At 39.7% G+C, this 24360-nt stretch overlaps 1 protein-coding gene across 3 annotated transcripts in view; it reads left to right on the forward strand.

Moving 5' to 3' along the window:
- TOPBP1 (DNA topoisomerase II binding protein 1) overlaps positions 1-18571 on the forward strand; it is a 76219-nt gene extending 57648 nt beyond the window's left edge. For all 3 annotated transcript variants that reach the window (XM_065942858.1, XM_065942859.1, XM_065942860.1), the window contains 2 exons: positions 105-266; positions 17834-18571. In XM_065942858.1, coding sequence (XP_065798930.1) covers positions 105-266; positions 17834-17977 — 306 coding nt within the window. In that variant the 3' untranslated portion in view covers positions 17978-18571. The remainder of the gene's footprint in view (positions 1-104; positions 267-17833) is intronic.
- Positions 18572-24360: the final 5789 nt, after the last annotated feature.

The following is a 24360-nucleotide window of genomic DNA, read 5'->3' on the forward strand; positions in this document are numbered from 1 at the left end:
TTGATTTTCTGTACTTTATGAGATGGTAATCCTTAGGTGTAGATGATACAGTTGAACTACCTGGGAACACTGATAAATTGTGGTGCTTTTTGTTTTTTCTTTAGGTGCTGCCTGGTTATTCTGTATCTTTATTTAAAGAAGCTACACATCTCTTTTCTGACTTTAATAAACAGAAACCAGATGACTCAGGAGTTAATATAGCAGAAGCTGCTGCCCAGAATGTATACTGCTTGAAAACAGAATACATTGCTGATTTTCTTATGCAGGTTTGTAAAATCCTGTCCTTGACAACCTCGCTACCAGAAACATGCTTATATGCATACAGATATAACTATACAGCAAAACCCTTGGTTGTTATTCATAGAATGTTAATCTCCCATTAGTCTCCTTGATTCAGCCCTTTCAGTTTCCATCTATTTTTTAAAATAATGAACACATGTAAACATTTAGCATGGGAGGTACATATGAAGTGGGTATGAAAATCTGGGGGCCTCTAAAAGCCTTAGAAGTGCCCTCTAAAATGTTGGAATATAAAGAAAGCAGAAATTGATTCTGTGAATCCAAGGAGAGACATTTACCCAAGGGTCCTTCTAAATTTTCTTGACCTTTTTGCTTTGTTGTTGTTTAGTCGCTAAGTCGTGTCCATCTCTTTGTGACCCCGTGAACTGCAGCACACCAGGCTTCCCTGTCCTTCACCATCTCCTGGAGTTTGCTCAGACTCATGTCCATTGAGTGAGTGATGACATCCAATCATCTCACCCTCTGTCACCCCCTTTTTCTTCTATCAGTCTTTCCCAGCATCAGGGTCTTTTTCCAGTGAGTCACCTCTTCCTGTCAGGTGGCCAAAGTATTTGGAGCTTCAGCTTCAGCATTAGTCCTTCCAGTGAATATTCAGGGTTGATTTCCTTTAGGATTGACTGGTGTGATCTCCTTGCTGTCCATGGGACTTGTAGGAGTCTTCTCCAGCACCACTCTCCTCTTTTACCCTCATCAAGAGGTTCTTTAGTTCCTCTTCTCCTATTAGAGTGCTATCTCTTGCATATCTGAGGTTACTGATATTTCTCCTGGCAATCTTGATTGCAGCTTGTGATTCATCCAGCTGGGCATTTCACATGATGCACTCTGCATAAAAGTTAAATAAGCAAGGTGACAGTATACAGCCTTGATGTACTCCTTTCCCAATTTTGAAATAATCTGTTGTTCCATGTCCAGTTCTAATTGTTGCTTCTTTACCTGCATACAGGTTTCTCAGGAGGCAGGTATGGTAGTCTGATATTCCCATCTCTTTCAGAATTTTCCACAGTTTGTTATGATCTACACAGTCAAATGATTTAGCGTAGTCAATGAAGGAGATACTTTTCTGGGATTCTCTAGCTTTTTCTTTGATCTGATGGATGTTGGCATTTTGATCTCTGGTTCCTCTGCCTTTTCTAAATCCAGCTTGTACATCTGGAAAATCTTGGTTCACATACTGTTGAAGCCTAGCTTGAAGGATTTTTGACCATCACTTTGCTAACATGTGAAATGAGTGCAATTGTGTGGTAGTTTGAACATTCTTTGACTTTGCCCTTCTTTGGGATTGGAGTGAAAACTGATCTTTTCCAGTCCTGTGGCCACTGCTGAGTTTTCCATATTTGCTGGCATATTGAGTGCAGCACTTTCACAGCATCATCTTTTAGGATTTGTAATAGCTCAGCTGGAATTCCATCACCTCCACTAGCTTTGTTCATAGTAATGCTTCCTAAGGCCCACTTGACTTTGCACTCTAGGATGTCTGACTCTAGGTAAATGACCCCATCATCATGGTTATCCCAGTCATCTTTTTTTGTATAGTTCTTCTGTGTATTCTTACTACCTCTTAATCTCTTATGCTTTGGTACATTGTGAATACCTGTGTTAGTGAGGGAAATCATGCACTTCCTACATGGAAGGCTCACTATATTCTTGCTCAGAATTGGCCTATGTTGGTTGATTTGAATGAGCAAAGAAAAATCTTGACACCAGAGTGCCTAAAATGCCATTAGGAATCAGTGAGATATGACACATCATAAATGTCTTCCCACAAAGGATTTCAAATAGAAAGAAGTCAAAACTCAACCTGCTTTGTAATTGTTGCTGCTTGCGTTTGGAAGTTGGTCAGGGTTTAATAGAAGGAATGCCTGAAACGACATAAAACCTGTTATAAAGCAGTGAAGTGTACTGAGTAGGAATTAGTAAATCAGTGCTTGTTCTCCTTGAACATCTAAATATATATATATATATATATATATATATATATATATATATATGTTTTAAACAGGTATGCATGCTTTATTAATTTTAAATGACAGATTTCTTGAGGTGAAAACACCATTTATACAAGAGATCATGAAGATTTATTCTTAAGAGCCATCTCTGATGAATTCATTGTTCATTAGAATGCTGTGTAAAGGATTCTGAAGTTGTATCATTAGCAATGCCAACATAGCCATGTTTTTGTTATCCTTGCTCAACTTGGAATCTTTTTTCAGTAGTAGCATTTCTTTCATTACAGAATGAGAGCTTTATGATCCATTTAATTTCCCTTTTAGTTGCTAGAAACTCAGGGGGATTTTTTTTAATATAATTTTCTCCTTTCCCTTTATTACTTGATTTTTTCTTTTATTTTGTGGACTGTTACTATACTGTAATTTGTGGGGTTTTTTTAATCAGTTAATTTATTTTAATTGGAGGCTAATTACTTTATAATATTGTGATGGCTTTTGCCTTACATTGACATGAATCAGCCATGGGTGTACATGTGTCTCCCATCCTGAACCCCCCCACCCACCTCCCTCCCCATTCCATCCGTCTGGGTTGTGTCAGAGCACCAGCTTTGAGTGCCCTGCTTCATGCATTGAACTTGCACTGGTCATCTGTTTCACATATGGTAGTATACATGTTTCAGTGCTATTCTCTCAAATCATCCTACCTTTGCCTTCCTCACAGGATCCAAAAGTCTGTTCTTTACATCTGTGTGTCCAGTTCCATTCTTCTTTATCAGGATTGCTTTGGCTATTTGAGGTTTTTTGTGTTTCCATATACAAACTGTGAAATTATTTTTTCTAGTTCTATGAAAAATACCATTGGTAGCTTGCATTGTTTTGGTTAGTATACTCATTTTCACTATATTGATTCTTCTGATCCATCCGTTTGTGAATTCTTTCATCAGTGTTTTATAGTTTTCTATATATAGGTCTTTTGTTTCTTTAGGTAAATTTATTCCTAAGTATTTTATTCTTTTTGTTGCAGTGATGAATTGTTTCTGTAATTTCTCTTTCTTCTCTGATTGCTGTGGCTAGGACTTCCAAAACTATGGTGAATAGTAGTGGTGAGAGTGGGCACCCTTGTCTTGTTCCTGATTTTAGAGGAAGTGCTTTCAATTTTTCGCCTTGAGGATAATATTTGCTGTGGTTTTGTTGTATATGGCTTTTATTATGTTGAGGTATGTTCCTTCTATGCCTGCTTTCTGGAGAGTTTTTATCATAAATGGGTATTGAGTTTTTTCAAAGGCTTTCTCTGCATCTATTGAGATAATCATATGGTTTTCGTCTTTCAGTTTGTTAATATGATGTATCACTTTGATTGATTTGTGAATATATTTAAGAATCCTTGCATCCCTGGGATAAAGCCCATGATGTATGATCTTTTTAATATGTTGTTGGATTCTGTTTGCTAGAATTTTGTTGAGGACTTTTGCACCTAATTTCATCAGTGATATTGGCCTGTAGTTTTCTTTTTGGGTGGCATCTTTGTCTGTTTTTGGTATTAGGGTGATGGTGGCCTCATAGAATGAGTTTGGGAGTTTACCTCCCTCTGCAGTTTTCTGGACGATTTTGGGTAGGATAGGTGTTAGCTCTTTTCTAAATTTTTGTCCATTTTGTTCACATATAGTTGCTGATAGTATTCTCTTATGATCCTTTGTATTTCTGTGTTGTCTGTTGTGATTTCTCCATTTTCATTTCTAATTTTATTGATTTGATTCTTCCTTTTTTTCTTGATGAGTCTGGCTAATGGTTTGTCTATTTTATTTATCTTCTCAGAGAGTCACATTTAGTTCTGTTGATTTTTGCTATATTCTCCTTCGTTTCTTTTTCATTTGTTTTTGCTCTGATTTTTGTGATTTCTTTCCTTCTGCTAACTTTGGGTCTCTTCTTTTTCTAGTTGCTTTAGGTGTAAAGTTAGGTTATTTATTGATGTGTCTCTTGTTTCTTGAGGTAGGCTTGTATTGCTATGAACCTTCCTCTTAGCACTGCTTTTATTGAATCCCATAGGTTTGGGGTTGTTGTGTTTTCATTTTCATTTGTTTCTATGTATATTTTTATTTGCTTTTTTATTGCTTCTGTGATCTGTTGGTTATTTATTTAGAAGTGTGTTGGTTAGCCTCCATAAAGTGAAGTGAAGTTGCTTGGTCATGTCTGACTCTTTGCAACCCCATGGGCTGTAGCCTACCACACTCTGTCCATGGGATTTTCCAGGCAAGAGTGCTAGAGTGGGTTGCCATTTCCTTCTCCAGAGGATTTTCCCGACCCAGGGATCGAACCCGGGTCTCCTGCATTGTAAGCAGACACTTTACTGTCTGAGCCACCAGGGAAGTCCAAAGTGAAAGTTGCTCAGTAGTGTCTGGCTCTTTGTGACCCCATGGACTATACAGTTCATGAAATTCTCCAGGCCAGAATATTGGAGTGGGTAGCCAGCCTTTCCCTTCTCCAGAGAATCTTCTCCACCCAGGGATTGAACCCAGGTCTCCCACATTTCAGGAGGATTCTTTACCAGCTGAGCCACAAGGAAAGCCCTTAGCCTCCATGTGTTTGTATTTTTAATCATTTTTTTCCTGTAGTTGACATCTAATCTTACCACATTATGATCAAAAAAGATGCTTGAAATGATTTCAATTTTTTTTTAGTTTACTAAGTCTAGATTTATGGCCCAGGATGTGATCTGTCTTGGAGAATGTTCTGTGTACACTTGAGAAAAAAGTGAAATTCATTGTTTTGGGGTGAAACACCCTGTAGATATCAATTAGGTCTAACTGGTCCACTGTGTTATTTAAAGCTTGTGTTTCCTTGCTAATTTTCTGTTTGGTTTATCTATCCATAGGTGTGATTGGGGTATTAAAGTCCCCCACTATTACTGTATTACTGTTTAAGTTCCCCTTTCATACTTGTTAGCATTTGCCTTACATATTGAGGTTCTCCTGTGTTGGGTGCATATATAATTGTTATATCTTCTTCTTGGATTGATCCTTTGGTCATTATGTAGTGTCCTGCTTTGTCTCATCACAGTCTTTATTTCAAAGTCTATTTTATCTGATATGAGTATTACTACTTCTGCTTTCTTTTGGTCTCCGTTTGCATGAAATATCTTTTTCCAGCCCTTCACTTTCAATCTGTATGTGTCCCTTGGTTTGAGGTGGGTCTCTTGTAGACAGCATATATAGGGGTCTTGTTTTTGTATCCATTTGGCCAGTCTTTGTCTTTTGGTTGGGGCATTTAGCCTATTTACGTTTAAGGTAATTATTGATAACTATGATCCCATTACCATTTACTTTGTTTTACATTAGATTTTATAAACCTTTTCTGTGTTTCCTGTCTAGAGAAGATCCTTTAGCATTTGTTGAAGACCTGGTTTGATGTTGCTGAATTCTCTCAGTTTTTTCTTGTTTCTAAAGCTTTTGATTTCTCCTTCATATCTGAATGAGATCCTTGCTGGGTAGAGTAATCTTGATTGTAGGCTTTTCTCTTTCATCACTTTAAGTATGTCCTGCCATTCCCTTCTGGCCTGAAGAGTTTCTGTTGAAATATCAGCTGTTATCTTTATAGGGATCCCCTTGTGTGTTGTATGCTGCTTTTCCCTTAGTGCTTTTAGTATTTACTCTTTGTGTTTAATCTTTGTTAGTTTGATTAATATGTATCTCGGGGTGTTTCCCCTTGAGTTTATCCTTTTTGGGACTTTGGGTTTCTTGAACTTGGGTGGCTATTTCCTTCTCCATTTTAGGGAAGTTTTGGACTATTATCTCCTCAAGTATTTTCTCATGCCCTTTTTGTCTTTTGTGACTCCTATGATTCGAATGTTGGGGCATGTAACATTGTCCCAATAGTCTCTGAAGTTGTCCTCATTTCTTTTAATTCTTTTTTCTTCTGCCTCAGTTATTCTACTGTTGGTTCCCTCCAGAGTGCTTTTGATTCTCACTTATTGCGTTATTCATTATTGATTGACTCTTCTTTATTTTTTCTAGGTCCTTGTTAAACATTTCTTGCATCTTCTCAATCCTTGTCTCTAGTCTGTTTATCAGTAACTCCATTTTATCTTCAAGATTTTAGATCATATTTACTATCATCATTCTGAATTCTTTTTCAGATAGACTCTCCAATGGTTTTTTTTTGGTTTGGTAGGTATTTATCATATTCCTTCACCTGCTGAATGTTTCTCTGCCTTTTCATTCTGTTTAGATTGCTGTGTTTGGGGTGCCATGTCTATAGGCTGTAAGTTCATGGTTTCTCTTTATTGTGGAGTCTCTTCCCTGTGGGTGGAGTTGGACTAGTGGCTTGTCATGGTTTCTTGATTGGGGGAGCTTGTGTCTGTGTTCTGGTGGGTGGAGCTGGATTTCTTCTCTCTGTAGTGCAGTGAAGTGTCCAGTAGTGAGTTTCAGGGTGTCTGTGGGTTTGGCATGGCTTTGGGCAGCCTGTGTTTTAATGCTCAGGGCTGTGTTCCTGTTTTGCTGGAGAATTAGCGTGGGATGTCTTGCACTGGAACTTGTTGGCTCTTGGGTGGAGCTTGGTTTCAGTGTAGGTATTGAGACTTTTGGGTGAGCTCTTGTTTATTAATGTTCCCAGAGTCAGGAGTTCTCTGATGTTGTCAAGTGTTGGAGTTAAGCCTCCTGCCTCTGGCTTTCAGTCCTTCTCTTATAGTAGCCTCAAGACTTCTCCATCCATACAGCACAGATGGTAAAACATCTAGGTTAATTGTGAAGCAATTCTCCACAGCAAAGAACACACAGAAGGATTCATAGAATTACATAGAGAAGAGAAGAGGGAGGAGGAAGATAGAGGTGACCAAGAGAAGAGGTGGAGTCAAAGGGGAGAGAGCAATCTAGCCAGTAATCAATTCCCTAAGTGCTCTCCACATCCCAGAACACCCAGAGAGATTCACAGAATTAAGTACAGAAGAGAAGAGGAAGGAAGGACATAGAGGTGATCTGGAGAAGAAGAGGGAGAGTCAAAACGGGAGAGAGCAATCAAGCCAGTAATCAAATCCCTAAGTGAAAATGGATATTGAAGATTAGATTCTTAAAGGTACAAAATTGATAATACCAAAAAGCAAGATTAAAAATCTAGACTAGACTCTCAAAAATACAATATAAAATACAAAAACAAAATCAATCACAATATATATATATATATATATATATATGTGAAATTTACTTTTAAAAATAGGGTCCTTTTTATGCTAGGTAATATGAAGTTATAAAAATTAAAAGGAATAATAAAAAACTTTCTTTAACAAATGAAAAAGTCACAATAGTAAAAATATATCTAGGAATTTCTCTGGAGCTATTGTGGGCAGTGTGATGTTAGTTCAGTGTCAGATAGTCCCTTTTTCCAGCTTGTACTTGTTTTCAAGGTCTATAGGTTCCCCTCCAATGCACAGTCAGTATTAACTGCAGGGTTTTAATGCATTGCACCTGTCTCTTCCACAGCGGTTCCTTCTTCTGTTTATTTTGACTTCCTCTGTTTGCAAGTCTCTTCAGTGTCTACTTTCCGCCCTGATACAGGGGGGGCGAAGGTGGCAGCTTATTTAGGCCTACTTGTTCAGTGTGTTTTGGGGAGGGAGGGACACTGCAAACAAATACCACTGGTGTGTGTGGGGAGTGCTCGCAGTGTATGGACCACCCTGGGTTTGCCGTAGCCCAAGGCAGCGTATGTTTCCCAGGTCTACCCTGCTTAGACTTCAGGGTGCTCTGCAAGGGCACTGTCCCAAGTGGGCCCTACATTCCATGCGATCCCCAGGTCTGAGCTGTTCAGGTTCTCGAGAGCTTTGCAGGGCAGAGGTCCAGATGGGCTGTGCGTTTTGTACCTCCCAGGTCCAAGCAACTCAGGCAACCCAGTGCTTGATGATCACACTGTCCCAGATGCACCATGCATCTTAATCACCTCCCTGGTCCTGGCCTCTTGGTTCCCCTGGTGTGCCACGAGAGCACCATCACAGGTATGCCGTGTGTCTCTGGGGAGCTGATCTCAGGCTGTGACACTCCTGGCGGATGTCAACCATCCAGGATCCCAGGAAGACGTAGCTAGCAACTGGGACTATGCTCACAGTTTGGTGGAAGGTGCAGTCTCCGGGGGCTGAGATTGCCACAGCCCCTTGCCTTCTGGCTCTGGCTCTGTCACACGCCTGCCTCTCTGCCTCTGGGGAGGGAGGGCCCTATATTGCAGCTGGCTCACACTCCTTTGGCATTCACTCATCTTTGTTCTGTGAGCACACCAGGGGTGACCGTGCTGTGTTAGAGCCTTTCTCAGGAAGGTTTTGTGTGTGTGTGTGTGTCTGGCGATCCCATGTTGTGGTATCATGTTAGCTCACTCAGATTGTCATCAGGGCATTCAGGCCCAGTCCTTACCCTGAGGACTGATGATGCTGCCCACACCTCCCTGCCCAGCCCCCACTCTCTAGTGGTAGACACAAGCATCTGGGCTACTGTGATGCTGGCAGTTGTGGTTAGGTGTGTATTCTGTGAGGTCTTTTTTTTTCTCCCAGTTATGTTGCCTCTGAGATTACAAAACTCCCCACAGACCCACCTGTGAGAGGGCTTCCTACTGTGTGGAAACTTCTTCACACTCTCTCCCCAGGACGGGTCTCCATCCCTAAATCTTGTCTCTGTCGTTTATATTTTGTCCTACCTCCTTTCGAGGAGAATGGGCTGCTTTTCTGGGTGCCTGGTGTACTCCGCCAGTGTTCAGAAGTTGTTTTGTGGAAGTTGCTCAACATTCAGATGATCTTTTGATGAATTTGTGAGAGAGAAAGAGGTCTCCCTGTCCTATTCCTCCACCATCTTGGAACCGCCTCCCCCTAAATATATTTTTTAGAAGTCTGTTTGTTAAGATATGAGGTTTTAAAATTCTACTAATTGAATAAGGGGCAGAGATTAGAGGAATATGGAGAGGCTCCTGTACTTCATCCCTCCAGAAGTTACTGATTGTTTCAGGGATATGGCTGCCATCTAAGATAGGGCCCAACATAGATGAATTGCTTAATTTGTACTGTGTCAAGTGTTTGTAAGTGTACTATAATTTGTTGGTATTTTTTCTTACATATGAAAGAGTGTATAGAAAGTATTTCTTGGTAAAGGATTGCAGAATGTCATCCAGGCACCCAGGATAAAATATAGATTGCTAGTCTCATACGACCTCCAGTTGCTCCTCTCTGGTTGTTCATATCCTTGCCTTTGTCAGGGTCGATATGTGTGTCAAGTTCTAGATATCTGGAGAAGTGCATTGGTGGAGTAAACTGCACTGTATTTCTGCATCTGAGCTCATCATTGCCTATCTCTAGGTCTCAGGAGTAGGTCAGAACAGAAGACCTTTGTAGAGTGAGGCAGCAGGCTAAGGATGGGAGAGCAGCAGCTTCACGTCAAGTTCATGGCCAAGAGAAACCAGGCAGAGGTAGGACCCTGAGATAGACTTACCCCAGTGTTCTGACTTCAGGTTAGAAACTAGGTGCTGTGGCTGCAGGGATCTTCGTGGTAACAGACGTCAGCATGTCTTCAGTTGCATTGCTTTGGCTTGGATGGTCACCCTGTATCTACTTCTGTACACTGCCATCATCCCAGGAGCTCCATTCACTGCCCTTTGTCTCTTCTGGTAACTTTTGTCTCCTTGCTTCTAGTATTGCTGTTGAGTAGTCTAAAGCCATCTGATTCATAATCCTTTATATGTAACTATAATCTGGTAGGAGGTTCTTTTTTTTTTTATGTTTTCTTATGTCTGAATAGTTTCTGTTTCCTCTAAGCTGTGTTTTCACAGCTGGGTTTTCATCTTCCATGTTAGAGGGATTTATCAGATATCTAATAATTCTTGGTTTTCTATACATGATTAAGACAAGGGGGTAAAAAGCTGTTTAAAAGTATTGAGCACATTCGCGTCTTGTCCATTTTGAGCTGGGTGAGATGGTGTGGGTGGACTAATTATTGGACCTCCTCTCCTAGATTCATAGCAGTGATTCATTTTATGTATATATTGCAGAGTGATCCCCACGGTAAGTCCAAGTACAACCACACACAGTTACAAAACTTTTTGTATTCTGTGTTGAGAACTTCCAAGATTCACTCTCAACAACTTTCAAATATACCATACAGTACTGTTAATTATAACCACCATGCTGTGAATTATATCCCCATGACTTACATATAACAAATTTGTATCTCCTGACCACCCTCATCCTTTCTGCCCACCCATTCCTCAACCCCCTGCCTCTTTCAAGAAACCATCAATCTGTTCTCTCCATCTGTTGAGTTCTGAGGGTTTTGTTTTTTAGATTCCATTTATTAAAATATCATTTAGTATTTGTATTTCTCTGTTTGACTCTTTTTGCTTAGCATAGTGCCCTCAAGGTCCATCCATGTTGCCACAATTGGCAGGGTTTCCTCTTCAATGGCTGCCAGTATTCCATTTAGTCTGTGTGAGTGTGTGTATGTGTATATACCAGTTTTCTTTATCCATTCATTCATTTCTGGGTACTCATATCTTGGCTATTGTAAATAATGCTTCAGTGAACATGGGAGTGTAGATATCTTTTCAAGTTAGTGTTTTTGTTTCTGTTGGGTAAATACCCAGAAGTGGAATTTTTGGACCATATAGTAGTTCTGTCTTTAATTTTTTGTGGAACCTCCATACTGTTTTCCATAGTGGCTGTAGCATTTACATTCCCACCAGTGGTGCACAGAGGTTCCCTTTTCTCTGCATTCTTGCTAACGTGTGTTGTTTCTTGTCTTTTCTGTATAAAAGTTATTCTAACAAGTGCGAGATGATATCTCATTGTAGTTTTGATTTGCATTTCTCTGTTGATTAGTCATGTTGAGCACTTTTTCATGTACCTGTTATCCATCTGTATGTCTTCTTTGGGAAAATGTATGTTCAAATCCTCTGCCTGTTTTTTAATGGAATTTTTTTTTTTTTTTTTTTTTTTTTTTTTGCTATTGAGTTTTATGAGTATTTTGTATACTTTGGATATTAACTCCTTATCAGATACATAATTTGCAAATATTTTCTCCCATTTGACAAGTTGCCCTTTCATTTTGTTGATGGTTTCCTTCATTGTGCAGAAGCTTTTCATTTGATAGTCTCACTTGTTTATTTTTGCTTTTGTTGCCTTTGCTTTTTGTGTCAAGTCAAAAAAACAAAAACTACTGTCAAGAAGTTTGCCACCTGTTTTTTTCTAGGAGTTTTATGGTTTCAGGTCTTATGTTCAAATCTTTAATCCATTTTGAGTTTATTTTTGTGTGTGATGTAAGATATTAATTGAGTTTCATTCTTTTGCATGTGGTAATTTAGTTTTCCCAACACTTTTTATTGAAAAGACTGTCTTTTCCCTGTTGTATATTCTTGGCATCTTTGTTATAAATTACTTGACCACATATGCATATGATTATTTCTGGGCCTCTAGTCTATTCCATTGATCTGTTTTTTGGCCAGTGTTGTTCAGTTGCTCGGTTGTGTCCCAAGTCTTTGCGGCCCCATGTATTGCAGCACACCAGGCTTCCCTGTCCTTCACCATCTCCCAGAGCTTGCTCAAACTTATATCCATTGAGTCAGTGATGCCATCCAACCATCTTGTCCTCTGTCATCCCCTTCTCCTCCTGCCTTCAGTCTTTCCCAGCATCAGTGTCTTTTTCAGTGAGTCAGCTCTTCACATCGGGTGGCCAAAGTATTGGAGCTACCAATACTTTGGTCCTTCCAATGAATATTCAGGATTGATTTCCTGTAGGATTGACTGATTGGATCTCTTTGCAGTCCAAGGGACTCTCAAGAGTCTTCTCCAACTCCATAGTTCAAAAACATCAATTCTTTGGTGCTCAGCTTTCTTTATGGTCCAGCTCTCACATCCATGCATGACTGTTAGAAAAACCATAGCTTTGACTAGACAGACCTTTGTTGGCAAAGTAATGTCTCTGCTGTGTAGGTTTGTCATAGCTTTTCTTCCAAGGAGCAAGTGTCTTAATCTCATGGCTTCAGTCACCATCTGCAGTGATTTTGGAGCCCCCCAAAATAAAGTCTGTCACTGTTTCCATTCCCCATCTATTTGCCATGAAGTGATGGGACCAGATATCATGATCTTAGTTTTCTGAATTTTGAGTTTTATGCCAGCTTTTTCATTCTCCTCTTTCACTTTATCAAGAAGCTCTTAAGTTCCTCTTTGCTTTCTGCCATAAGGGTAGTGTCATCTGCATATTTGAGGTTATTGATGGTTCTCCCGGCAATCTTGATTCCAGCTTATGCTTCATCCAGCCCTGCATTTCACATGATGTACTATTTTGATAACTGTAACTTCATAATATAGTTTGAAATCAGGGCACATGATGCTCCAACTTTGTTGTTCTTTCTCTAAGTGAAGTGAAGTCACTCAGTCGTGTCCGACTCTTTGTGACTCCATGGACTGTAGCCCACCAGGCTTCTCCATCCATGGGGTTTTCCAGGCTAGAATACTGGAGTGGATTGCCATTTCCTTCTCCAGTTCTTTCTCTAGATAGCTTTGTTTGAGGTCTTTTTTGTTTCCGTACAAATTTTAGAATTGTTTGTTCTATTTCTCTGAAAAATGCCATGGAATTTTGATAGGGATTGCATTGAACCTGTAGATTGCTTTGGGTAGCAAGGACATTTTAACAACATAATTCTTCTAATCTATGAGCACAGATTATCTTTATGTTTATTTGTATCTTTTTCATCAGTCTTACAGCTTGCAGTTTACTAATTTATAAGCCTTCATTTCATCAGTCTTATTGTTTCTAAATGTTAGTTGAATGTATTGCCCCGTATTTTATTCTTTTTGGTGCAGTTATAAATGGGATTATTTCTTCTTAATTTCTCTTTTTTTAAAAATTTAAAGTACCTTTGTCTTTAAATGAATTTCTTGAAAGGGAATCCTCTTGAACTGTTGGTGGGAATGTAAATTGATAGAGCCATTATGGAGGACAGAGTGGAAATTCCTTTAAAAACTAGAAATAAAACTACCATATGACCCAACAATCCCACTACTGGGTATATACCTAGATGAAACCATAATTGAAAAAGACATGTACCCCCAATGTTCATTGCAGCACTATTTACATATATATATGTATGTATATGCATAGGTACATGTATATATGTATATACATATGTGTGTGTGATGGAATATTACTTAGCCATGAAAAGGAGCACATTTGATTCAGTGCTAATGAGGTGGATGAACCTAGAGCCTATTAGAGTGAATAAGTCAGAGAAAAATGTTATATATTAACACATATATATGGAACCTAGAAAGATGGTACTGATGAACCTATTTGCAGGGCAGCAATGGAGACACGGACACAGAGAACAGACTTGTGAACACAGAGAAGGGGTGGGAGGAGAAGGTGGGACGAATGGAGAGTGTAGCATGGACACATACACAACCATGAGTAAAACAGATAGCCAGTGGGAATTTGCTGTATGCCTCAGGGAGCTCAAACTCTGGCTCTGTGTGTGACGACCTGGAGGGGTGGGATGGGGTGGGAGGCAGGTTTAGAGGCAGGGGACATATGTGTACCTATGGCTGGTACATGTTGATGTATGCCAGAAACCAGTACAATATTGTAGAGCAGTTATCCCCCAGTTAAATATTTTAAAAAATTGAGTGGGAAACATAGCTTTCTTATGAACAGGATATAGTTGGTATTTGGTTTTTATTCTCTAAAATGTTTAGTCCACAATGTAATTAACCAATACTGGATCTTATTTTTTGCCATTTGTCTTTTGGTTTGTCTCTCAGTTCTTTGTTCCTCAGTTCTTTCCTTGTCCTTTTTGGTATTAAATATCTTGTAGAACTCCATTTTGTTCATTGTCCCTTTTTTGTCTGCACTGGCTCTCTGTTGCTGTGTGAGCTTTCTCTAGTTGAAGCGAGTGGGGTCCACTCTCTAGCTGTGATGTATGGGTTTCCATTGCTGTGGCTTCTCTTGCTGAGCAGCGTGGGCTCTGGGCACGTGGACTCCATAGTTGCAGCACGTGGGCTTAGTTGCTCCATGGCGTGTGGGATCTTCTGGACCAGGGATTAAACCTGTGTCCCCTGCATTGGCAGGTGGACTCTCAACCACTGACTGCCAGGCAAGTCCAGCGTCCGTTCTTTTTAAAGCAACAGCTTCTCTGCTTTTTTTTTGATAGGTGGAAGTGTTTTGCTCTACTGATTACAATATGCTTAATTTTTCATAATCTTTCTAGAGCTACTGTTGTACCATTTTGCATAAAATTTAGAAATCTTGGAACCATATAGATTCGGTTGCTTCCCCAGTTCTTCAAACCAGGAGTCAGTAAACTATAGCCCACAGTCCAGTCTGTTGCCTATTTTATAAATAAAACTTAGAAAGTTGAAACCCAGCTATGTTCATTCATTGGTATATTCTATTTGACTGCTTTTGCACTCCAACTGCATAGTTGAGTAGTTGCAACAAAGATTTGCAACTACTAAAGTGTTTAATGTCTGACCCATCTATCTATTACAACTCCACAATTTTGTTATACTTTGTAAGTTATGCCTTAGACAGCCTTATTTATATTAAGGAAATCAGAAGGGAAGCCTTTTATATTTACCCTAATATATATCATCTTAAGTGTTATTTCTTTCTAAAGAGCTAAGTTTTCGTGTGGTATCATTTTCCTTCAGCCTGAAGAACTTTCTTTAGTTTGTAGTACAAATATGATGGGGACCAATTCTAGTTTTCTTTTTTGAAAATGTCTGTTTTACTTTTATTCTTGAAGATTTTTGATAGGATATAGAATTGGGGGTTGAGTTTTTTTCTTCTTCTAGTACTTTAAAGACTTCATTCTCTCCTGGCCTCTTTTATTTCTGATAAGAAGTTAATGGTAATTTGAATTGTTCTTTATGCAGTGTGTCATTTTTCCCCTCCTTCCAAGCTGTCTCTAATGCCTGGCAACCACTAATCTTAAGAGGACACTAAAAAAAAAAAAGTTACTATTCGCTGTGTGAGGTCTCGGTTGCATATTTCGCTGTGTGAGGTCTCGGTTGCAGCACATGGGATCTTGATCGCAGCCCGTGGACATTCTTTTGAGATTCATCCAAATTGTTGTGTTAGTATACACTTTTATTCCATTTCATTACTGAGTAATACAGATATACTACAGTTAATCTTTAACCTGTAGAAGGACATCTGGGTTATTTCTGGATTGGAGCGACTAGGAATGTTTGTATAGTTTGTATGTGAATATAAGATTACATTGCACTAGGATAAGTGCCCAAGTGTATGTTTCCAGAGTGGGCATATTTTACATTCCCACCTCAATGTCTGAATGATCCAGTTTCTTTGTATCCTCATCTACATTTAATTATCATTTCAGTTGGCATATAATCTCTCGTGGTTTTAGCTTGTTGCATTTCTTTAATGGCTAATCAAAGTGATTAATCAAAGTGATAATCAAAGTGGCTCTTTGTGTGCTTTTTTACCATGTTTATAATCTTCTTTATTGAAATGTCTCCTCATGTCTTTGGCCCATTTTGTAATTGAATTGGTTTTACCCTTGAGAGTTGTTTGTAGCAGATACTTGTCTTTTGTTGGATATGTGTTTGCACATATTTTCTCCCTGTCTCGGTTTATCTATTTACTTTCATCCTCTGTATTTTTTTTTTTGGCTGTGTCACACAGCTTGCAGGATCTTAGTTCCCCCACTAGGGGCTGAACCCCCAGGCCCCCAGCAGTGGAAGCACTGAGTCCTAATCCTTGAACCAACAGGGATTCCCTAATTTTATCTCTTAACAGGAATTTTTTGCAAAACAGAAGTTTAAAAGTTTCTGGTTTTTATACTTTCTATGACCCATTTTCCATAAAACATATGAAAGTCTCTAAGTTCTGTCCGACTCTTTGTGACCCCATGGATTATAGCCCACCAGGCTCCTCTGTCCATGGGATTCTCCAGCTAAGAATACTGCAGTGGCTAGCCATTCCCTTCTCCAGAGGATCTTCCTGACGCAGGGATTGAACCCAGTTCTCCTGCATTGTAGGCAGATTCTTCACCATTTGAGCCACCAGGGAAACCTCGTTGTGAGGTTTAGGACAAAATTGTCAGAGGATTGGCTGGGGGGTTTTCTGCCTTGGAATATGCAGTTGCTCTAGAACCATTTGTTAAAGAGCAGACAGTTAATCCTCCGTTTAGTTGCATTTGCACCTTTGTCAAAATTCAGTCGTGGATTTTGTGTCAGTCTGTTTCTGGACTCTTTGTTCTGTTCCGTCAATCTATGTGTCTTTCTCTCTGCAAGACTTTTTTTTTTCTTTTTGCAAGACTCAATTAGTCCTAATCCTAGGTAATGATTCCTTTCTCTTTATTCCTCTTTTACAAAATGTTGTTGCTATTCTAGTGCTTGTACTTTTCTTTCTTTCTTTTTTTTGGCTTGTATCTTTATATGTAAATTTTTAAATAAGCTTGTTTGTCTATAAAAACACCTTGCTATGATTTTAATAGGAATTACATTAAACCTGCAGGTCAGTTTAAGTGTTTGACGTCTCTAGTATATTAAGTCTTTACGTCTTTGAAGACAGTAGGCAGTTTGCTTGGCTGACCTTACACAATAAGTTGCAGCTCACATCTCAGTTGGGTTCTTGGGACCTTAACTTGAGTCTCTGACATACATGATTTAGAGGTCAAGATAAGAATTTGGTCAATGTTTATAATACAGAGTTGGAGCTCCCCTCAAATTTTCTGGAACTTCCCACCTCATTTTCTAGTGCTATGGTGCCATTCTGTCCTGTGCCTCTTCCAAGTTTTCTGTTTTAGCCAGTCAACATGACACAGACAGGGGCATCTCCCTTGACTAAAAGCTGTAAAAAGTGAAAAAGAGGATTCACCCCATTCATTCTTTCCAAAGGTCGACCCCCCCTTTGGTATTTGCCTGATTGTTTCCTCTACAGTATTCTGGTCGGAAGTTAAACTTGTTAAACTTTGGAAGAGTTGGATTGAAAGGCATTTACCCAGTGTGGTGGTGGTTCCTTGTGTTCTCCAGGCTACCATGTTGCCAGGAATAAATTGCACTTTTAATAGCTGTTTTCTTTGATGTTACAATATGGTTGTAAGGAAGAAAAATGCAAAGGATTTTGGAGTCAAGTGGAGAGGTACATGAATTTTGGCTTTGCCACCTGCTAGTTATATAACACTGTGTCATTTAACCTTTTTTAATCTGTAAAATGGAGAATAAAAAACCTATCTTACATATTTATTGAAAAAATTTTTAAAGGTTTTCAAAAACTTGCAATAAATACAACATCTCACTTAAATGATAGCTGTTAACTATATTTTATATTTTCTCTATTCTGTTTTTAATCTATATTTAAGCCATTAAGATCTGAGCTAGCCCCCCTCTGCCTGAGCTGTAAACTCATTTTTCTGATGAAAGGTAAAATTTTGTTACGTGGGATCTGTTCATTAAGGGTGACAAGTGCTAAGTAGCTATCTTGGAAGAGTGATGTTTAAGTTTTTTGATTATAAAGCAGAGTAAAGGAATCTGTTACCTTATTAACAACAGTTTGAAATCTGAAGAAAAAAAAAAATTAACAATGTTGGGTTTTTCCCCTCTTTTATAGGAATCCCCTCCTCAAGTAGAAAATTACTGTCTACCAGAAGCTGCTTCATTTCTTCAGAATAAAAAGGAACCTGGGCCTGGATTCTCACAGAAGAGGAAAGCCCCTACAGAAAAAAATAAAATCAAACGACCCAGAGTACAGTAATTATATTTACTCAATTACCAAACATTAAATGTTTTTTAAATTAATAACTTGAGTATGACTGTTATGGATTTGTAATTTAAAGACAAGAACCTGGAGAATTCGGCTTCAGTGTAATGGTGAAGCTTGAAGTTAGTTTTCACCACCTGAAATTTTAATCACTGAAATATTAACTGATCCTAATAGTTACCTGAAATAACAAAACGCAGCTCTTCAGCTAGCTTGTCATTAAACCATATTGATGTGTGTAAGGTGGGTTTTTATTTATTTGCTTTTAAGTATCCAAGTCTGTAGTTTAGTGGAAGTTTTAGCAAGGTGTTAGATTTTGCCTTAAAATGTCTGCTTTATTTCATAACGACAAGAAAGTTATCAATTGGGATTCATTCATATTTTCCCTGATTTTTAGCTTCTCAAACCATTTTACCTCTTCTTAATAGGAGCCTGAGCACAAGGTTTAATGAGGAACTAAGGCTTTAAACTTAAGTGCGTGTGTATATATGTATATGCATGTTTGTACAAATCTCCATGATGCTTGCCAAGTTTGGGGGCCAAAACTTGGAAAATAAAGACAATAAAGAATAAAAGTAGTGACTCAAAGTAGTTGTTCAAATAGATAATTAAAAAAAAAAAAAAACCATTCTGGTAACCATTCTCTTGTTGAAGCAAATAAAAGATTTTTGTAAAACAGCTTTAAAATGAATCTAGTTATGTTTCTGATGTTGTTTATGTAGAATATTGGGGCTTCCCTGGTGGCTCAGTTGGTAAAGAATCCGCCTGCAATGCAGGAGACCTGAGTTAGATCCCCGGATTGGGAAGATCCCATGGAGAAGGAAACTGCTACCCACTCCAGTATTCTGGCCTGGAGAATTCCATGGACTGTATAGTCAATGGGGTCACAAAAGAGTCGGACATAACTGAGCAACTTTCATATACACATGTAGAATATTGCTCTGGTGGGTTTAAAAAAGGAAGAACTATAGAACTGCATTAGCCTCTGTTGATCTAAACAGTAGATACTTCATGCATGGCCACAGTTCTTTAAATATAAGGCTACCTCACTTTGTTTAAGGGACTGTAATTGTGATGTAAATTGTTCAATTCCTAGTAATAATCTTTGAAAGGCAAACTCAAATGGTGATGAATTAAAATCCTTAACCTGAACACCAAACCCCTGAAGTTTTCATCAGATTTTTATCTAAATGAAGTAGGGGTTATCACTGTCCTTCAGTCTTTTTAGCTTTGAGCTAATTCACACCTTAGGACAACACAAATTCTTACACCAGCAAACAGGTAGCATTGTCATATAAACTGTACTCATCCCCTCCTCCAAACAAAAAACCCATAGACCTGGTTTTATTAGAACCATTTTGTATTAGCTGGTCCATTCATCGGCAGTTTGAGGTATGTTTCTCTCTGAATTTCACTACTTAAAAATTCTTTGAAATAGTTACTCTTTTCTTGATGAGCACACTGTTACCAGAACAAATATTATTTTCCTGTTTCTCTATCTCAGAAAAAATGAACTAATGTAGCATTGTCTTTTCTGCCATGATTATGAACTATTTTCTCTGTTCAGGCCTTAACATGCAATTTTAAGGCTCCAGATCTCAGCTTCTCTTGACTCTCCAGAATCTGTCTAACACTGCATAACACATTTTCACTCAGGTTTTGACTCTTACACTGTAAATGTCCTTTTGCCTGCAAAGTCTTTTTACATACAGATAATTCTAAGCATAGGTAGATATCTCATTTAAAAAGGAAGAAAAAAACTTTCCTTGATTATTCTTACTTTCTCCTTAGAACTACTGTAGTATTTTAATCTATGACATTTAAATTAGCATTTCTTATATTCCCCCGTGACTTTTCGTGTGCATTACTCTGGCCTCATCACGATTCATTGATTCAACAAATATGACTCCTCAGCATGTAAGGTAGTTTGTGGACTTTAGGAGCAAACTACTTAGCACACATGCTCCCTCAGAGTTATAGAGGTAAGGCCTCAGTGCAGACATTTCAGGCTGAATGTTATCTTCCTCAGCCCACTAAGGAAAATTTCACAGATTGACACTTAACCCTATATGTGACTGTACTTGGAGATTGGCCTTAAAGGAAATAATTAAGGTTAAATGAAGTCATAAGAGTGGGTTTTAAAGGAGAGACCAGGAGTTCATGGGCACAGAGGAAATGCCACATGGGGACACAGGCAGCTGTCTGCAAGTCAGGAGAAGATGCCTTACTAGAAGCCATCCCTGGCAGCACCTGGCCCTTAAACTTCTAGCCTCCAGAATTGTGAGAGGTTTGTTGTTTAAGCTCTAGTCCATACCTGTTTATTTTGAGACAGGAGGGGAAGGGACAGGACAGAACCTCTGGACAGTGAAGGAGGGCACAGCTATTTATTAGCATGCTGAACAGGCTGGAACTGGCTGAAACCAAGATGACTTCAAGAATAATCTGGTCATTGACATTTAGCTTATACTTTCATTGTAATAAAATCACTCAGATGGGAAAAGTGGGCAGTGGCCCAGTTTCTGGAAAAATCCCATCCTTCCCTGAAATAGCAAGAATATTCCTCCCAGCCATTAGCTTATGAAATTACTCAGCCCATAAAAACCAACAACCCCATGGCATGAGTTCAGTCACACTTTCTGAAGAGGTTCTGCCAATGGAGTGTGCATCCCTCAAACTCTCACTTTTTTGGGGGGGTGGGGGGGTCTCATTTGTGAAGTCTGCTGCATGAAGCAAAAGATCCCTTCTTAGCGCTCCATCCCAGGACCTGATGTTTCCCTCTCCTGCAGCAACTTAACAGATAAACCTTTAACTTGGAGATGCTTTCGTACATGTTGCTTTACAGCAAGGGTTGGCAAGCTTTGTCTGTAGAAGGTGGGAAATGAACTTTTAAGTTATGTGGGCTGGTCTTGTGGCATTTTTCCTCCAACCCTCTAAAATATAAAAACTATCCTGAGTTCAAGGCAATATGTAAATAGGGAGTTTGCCATAGTGTGACCCCCACTCTAGCCTGAAAAATACTTTTTAATCTGTATTTATTGACCTGTTTTATTGGCATGTCCCCAGCACCTCAAACAGTGGATGGAATAAGCAGATACAAAATAAATATTTTTAAATCAATTCATATTTCTTGGGGAAAAAAATCTGTGGTCAACCAGCAAGGCACACAGCTCTTTGTTTTTCTCCCACTTATAAGTAGTATCCTTTTGGCATTTCATGCTTCTTTAGCATTTGGGATTCTGTAATTGAAAGTATTGAGTGTTTTAAATTTGTGAGGTGTTTATGGGAAGAAAAGCCAGGATACAGATATTTATGTTTTTCAAGGCATAAAGAGAAGCAATAGAATGTTTTGCTTTTAATGTAATAGCAATATTTTTAAAGCAATAGAAACTGATAAAGATAATCGGGCAGTTATCCTGCCAGTATGACTGCATTTCAGGGTAACCTGACAGTTGAGAAAAGGCCCTACAGAATAATTCCAGGCAGAAAGTGCAGAAGAAATGATAGAAGTCAAGCCATTTTATAACTTCTAATGAAATCATAGATCTAAGCAAAGAGGGACTTTTATAATGGATGGGTCAAGCTGATAATACCTGAACTCACTGGTCACAAAAAGAGCCAGACATGCCTCCTGATGTGATGTAGCAGGAAATGGAGAACATCTGTAATCTTGCCCCCAGCCCCATGACTTGGATTTGATCAAGTTCCAGATCTTAATAAAATCAGTCAACATTGAGTAAGGAGAGATCTGGGCTTCCTGTATGGCTCAGCTGGTAACGAATCTGCCTGTAATGTGGGGGACCTGAGTTCAATCCCTGGGTTTTGGAGATTCCCTGGAGAAGGGAAAGGCTACCCACTCCAGTATTATGACCTGGAGAATTCCATGGACTACAATCCATGGGGTCACAAAGAGTTGGACACGACTGAGCGACTTTCAAGGAGAGACCCAGTTCAAAATGATGATGTTCGTGAATCCTGTGTCCCATGGACACACTGCATCCACAGCTTATATACAGAACAATTTCCTCTGAAAGAGCCACAAAAAGTGGCTGCTACATATCAGGCAAATAAGAAAACCACATCAAAGCAGGTAGGGGGAAGCTGAGACACAGTCTCACCATAAACCCCATCCCCAGCACAACACCCAAAATCAGAAGCGGACTGGCACACAGCTTCTCCCGTGGAACAAAGGCTTTGAACTCCACATCTGACATCCCACATTGTAAGACCTATACCTGAGAGGCACGCTTCCAAAGTTATCTAGCTTTGACAGTCAGTGGAGCTTGTTTTGTCAAAACCCACAAGGCTACAGTTACCTGGGAACGCAGTGCAGAGGCAGACTGAAAAGGGCCGGTCTTTCTGTAAAAGAGGCCCAACTGCTTATTGTAAAGCTTTGACATTTGTATTATAAATGGAATATAACTTAAAAATTGTGAACCACTGTTGTACACTTGTATATCAACTGTACCTCAATAAAACAAGCAAAAGCTTTGGCCTGAGGGGCAGGCACTTAACCCAGATGTTGCAGGAAGGGGCAGCCCGAAAGGGGGCTCTTGTGTCACATTCATAAATGAACTGTCAGAGGAGAAAACAAGGGACTTTACTGAAGGGCCTCCTGAGTGGAGAGCAGTAGGGTAAGGGAACCTGGGAGAACTGCCCTACCCCGTGGCTTGCAATCTTGGGTTCTATAGTGATGAGATTAGTTTCTGGGTTCTTTCTGGCCAGTCATTCTGACTCAGGGTATTCCTGGTGGCACACGCACTGCTCAGTCAAAATGGAGGGCATTGAGGAGGAGTCTGGGAAGTGGTAAGACACATGGCATCTCCTTTGACCTTTCCCAAATTCTTACCATTGGAGGTAGCTTGTTACCTCTGTGTTCCTTACCAGGACCTCCTGTCGTAAAACATCACATGCAAATGCTTACTATGGTGGGCCAGGGTGGGCAGTTTCAAACATTGTGTTTCCCCTAACACAAAGAGGTGACCCCTGAAACACTCTCCAAAAGACAGAGGCCACCACACCTGCCTTTTGTACACTCTCTGCCTAGCTCCAGATCTCTGGTACCTCCCAGAAAGGAGCCTGTACATTTGCCTGGTGCCCTGATTTTGGGAGGAGCCACCCTCACACAGAACACCCCTTCATCACCTGGTTCTAGTAGCCAGTGGGGCTTTGGCCTGTAGGTCCCATAGGACAAATGGAGAAGAGTTTTTAAATAGCTACAACTCCCAGGGCAGAGCAGGGGGGCAATAGACTGAAATACCCATTCTTTCTATAAAAGAGGATTGGTACTTATTTTCATTGCTACAGCTTGGGGGCAGGCTTCCAATTAAACACACATTGAGAGGCCTCCTGAAATACTTTTCTAAAGTCTACAGAGGCTGGTTGGAGCCATCTTCAACCTCTCCATCTGCCTCTCTCCTAGTATCTCCTAGGAAGGAGTTTGTGCTCATGCCTGGCACCCAAGTTTTTGTGGCTGCTCCCCAGGGGACGCCCCTCGATCACCTGGCTCTGGTGGCCAACAGGGCTAACACTCACAGGTCCCACACTATAACAAACGGAGAAGTTTTTTTTAAAACTTCTACTATCATCCCCAGGGCACATAACAGGGACATCGGACTGAAACACACCCAGTCTTTCTGTGAAAGAAGTCTATTAGCATGTCTTCATAGCTTTGGCCTGAGGGGCAGGCGTCTAATTAAACACACACCAAAAGTTTGACTACATTCTTCTCCAGGGACCTCAGAGGGTGAACACCATCTTCTCACTCTCCCTTCTGCCCTCCCCAGGTTACTGGTACCTATGAAAAAGGAGTTGTGTACATACATGTCTGATGCCCTAACTTCTGTGGCTACCACCTAGAGGACACATACCTTGATACCTAGCTCTGGGCGTCAGCAGGACTTGTGCTCACAGGTTCAGGGGGATGGTAGCAAACAGTTTTGAACAGGCTATCACCCCAGGGCTCAATGCAGAGTGGCAGACAGAAGTGCTCTTTTTTCAGTATTGCCCTGAAGAAGGTATATTTGCATACTTTAGAAGCTGCTTCCCAAGAGTCTGACTTCCAGTCAGCCTGAATCTTGGGTGCTAACTGAGATCCTCCCCTTTGGAACACTGAGAGGTCTTGGCATACCCTCAAGTACTGGGAGCCACTAAGAACAAATTAGTCTACTTGAACAGTCGCAGAAGTTTGAAGGACAACCAAGAACGAGAGCAGGGTTGAATGATAAGTTTCATCTCCAGCACAAGCCCACTTCTTCACACTAGAAGAGGTGGTTGCTTTATCTAATGTACAGAAACCAATAAAGAGAGGCAAGAAAAAAAGAAACAAGGGAATATGTTCCAAACAAAAGAATAAAATTTCAGAAAAAGACCGTAATGAA

Source organism: Muntiacus reevesi, chromosome 8 (genome assembly GCF_963930625.1).
Source record: "Muntiacus reevesi chromosome 8, mMunRee1.1, whole genome shotgun sequence".
Taxonomy (NCBI): Eukaryota; Metazoa; Chordata; class Mammalia; order Artiodactyla; family Cervidae; genus Muntiacus; species Muntiacus reevesi.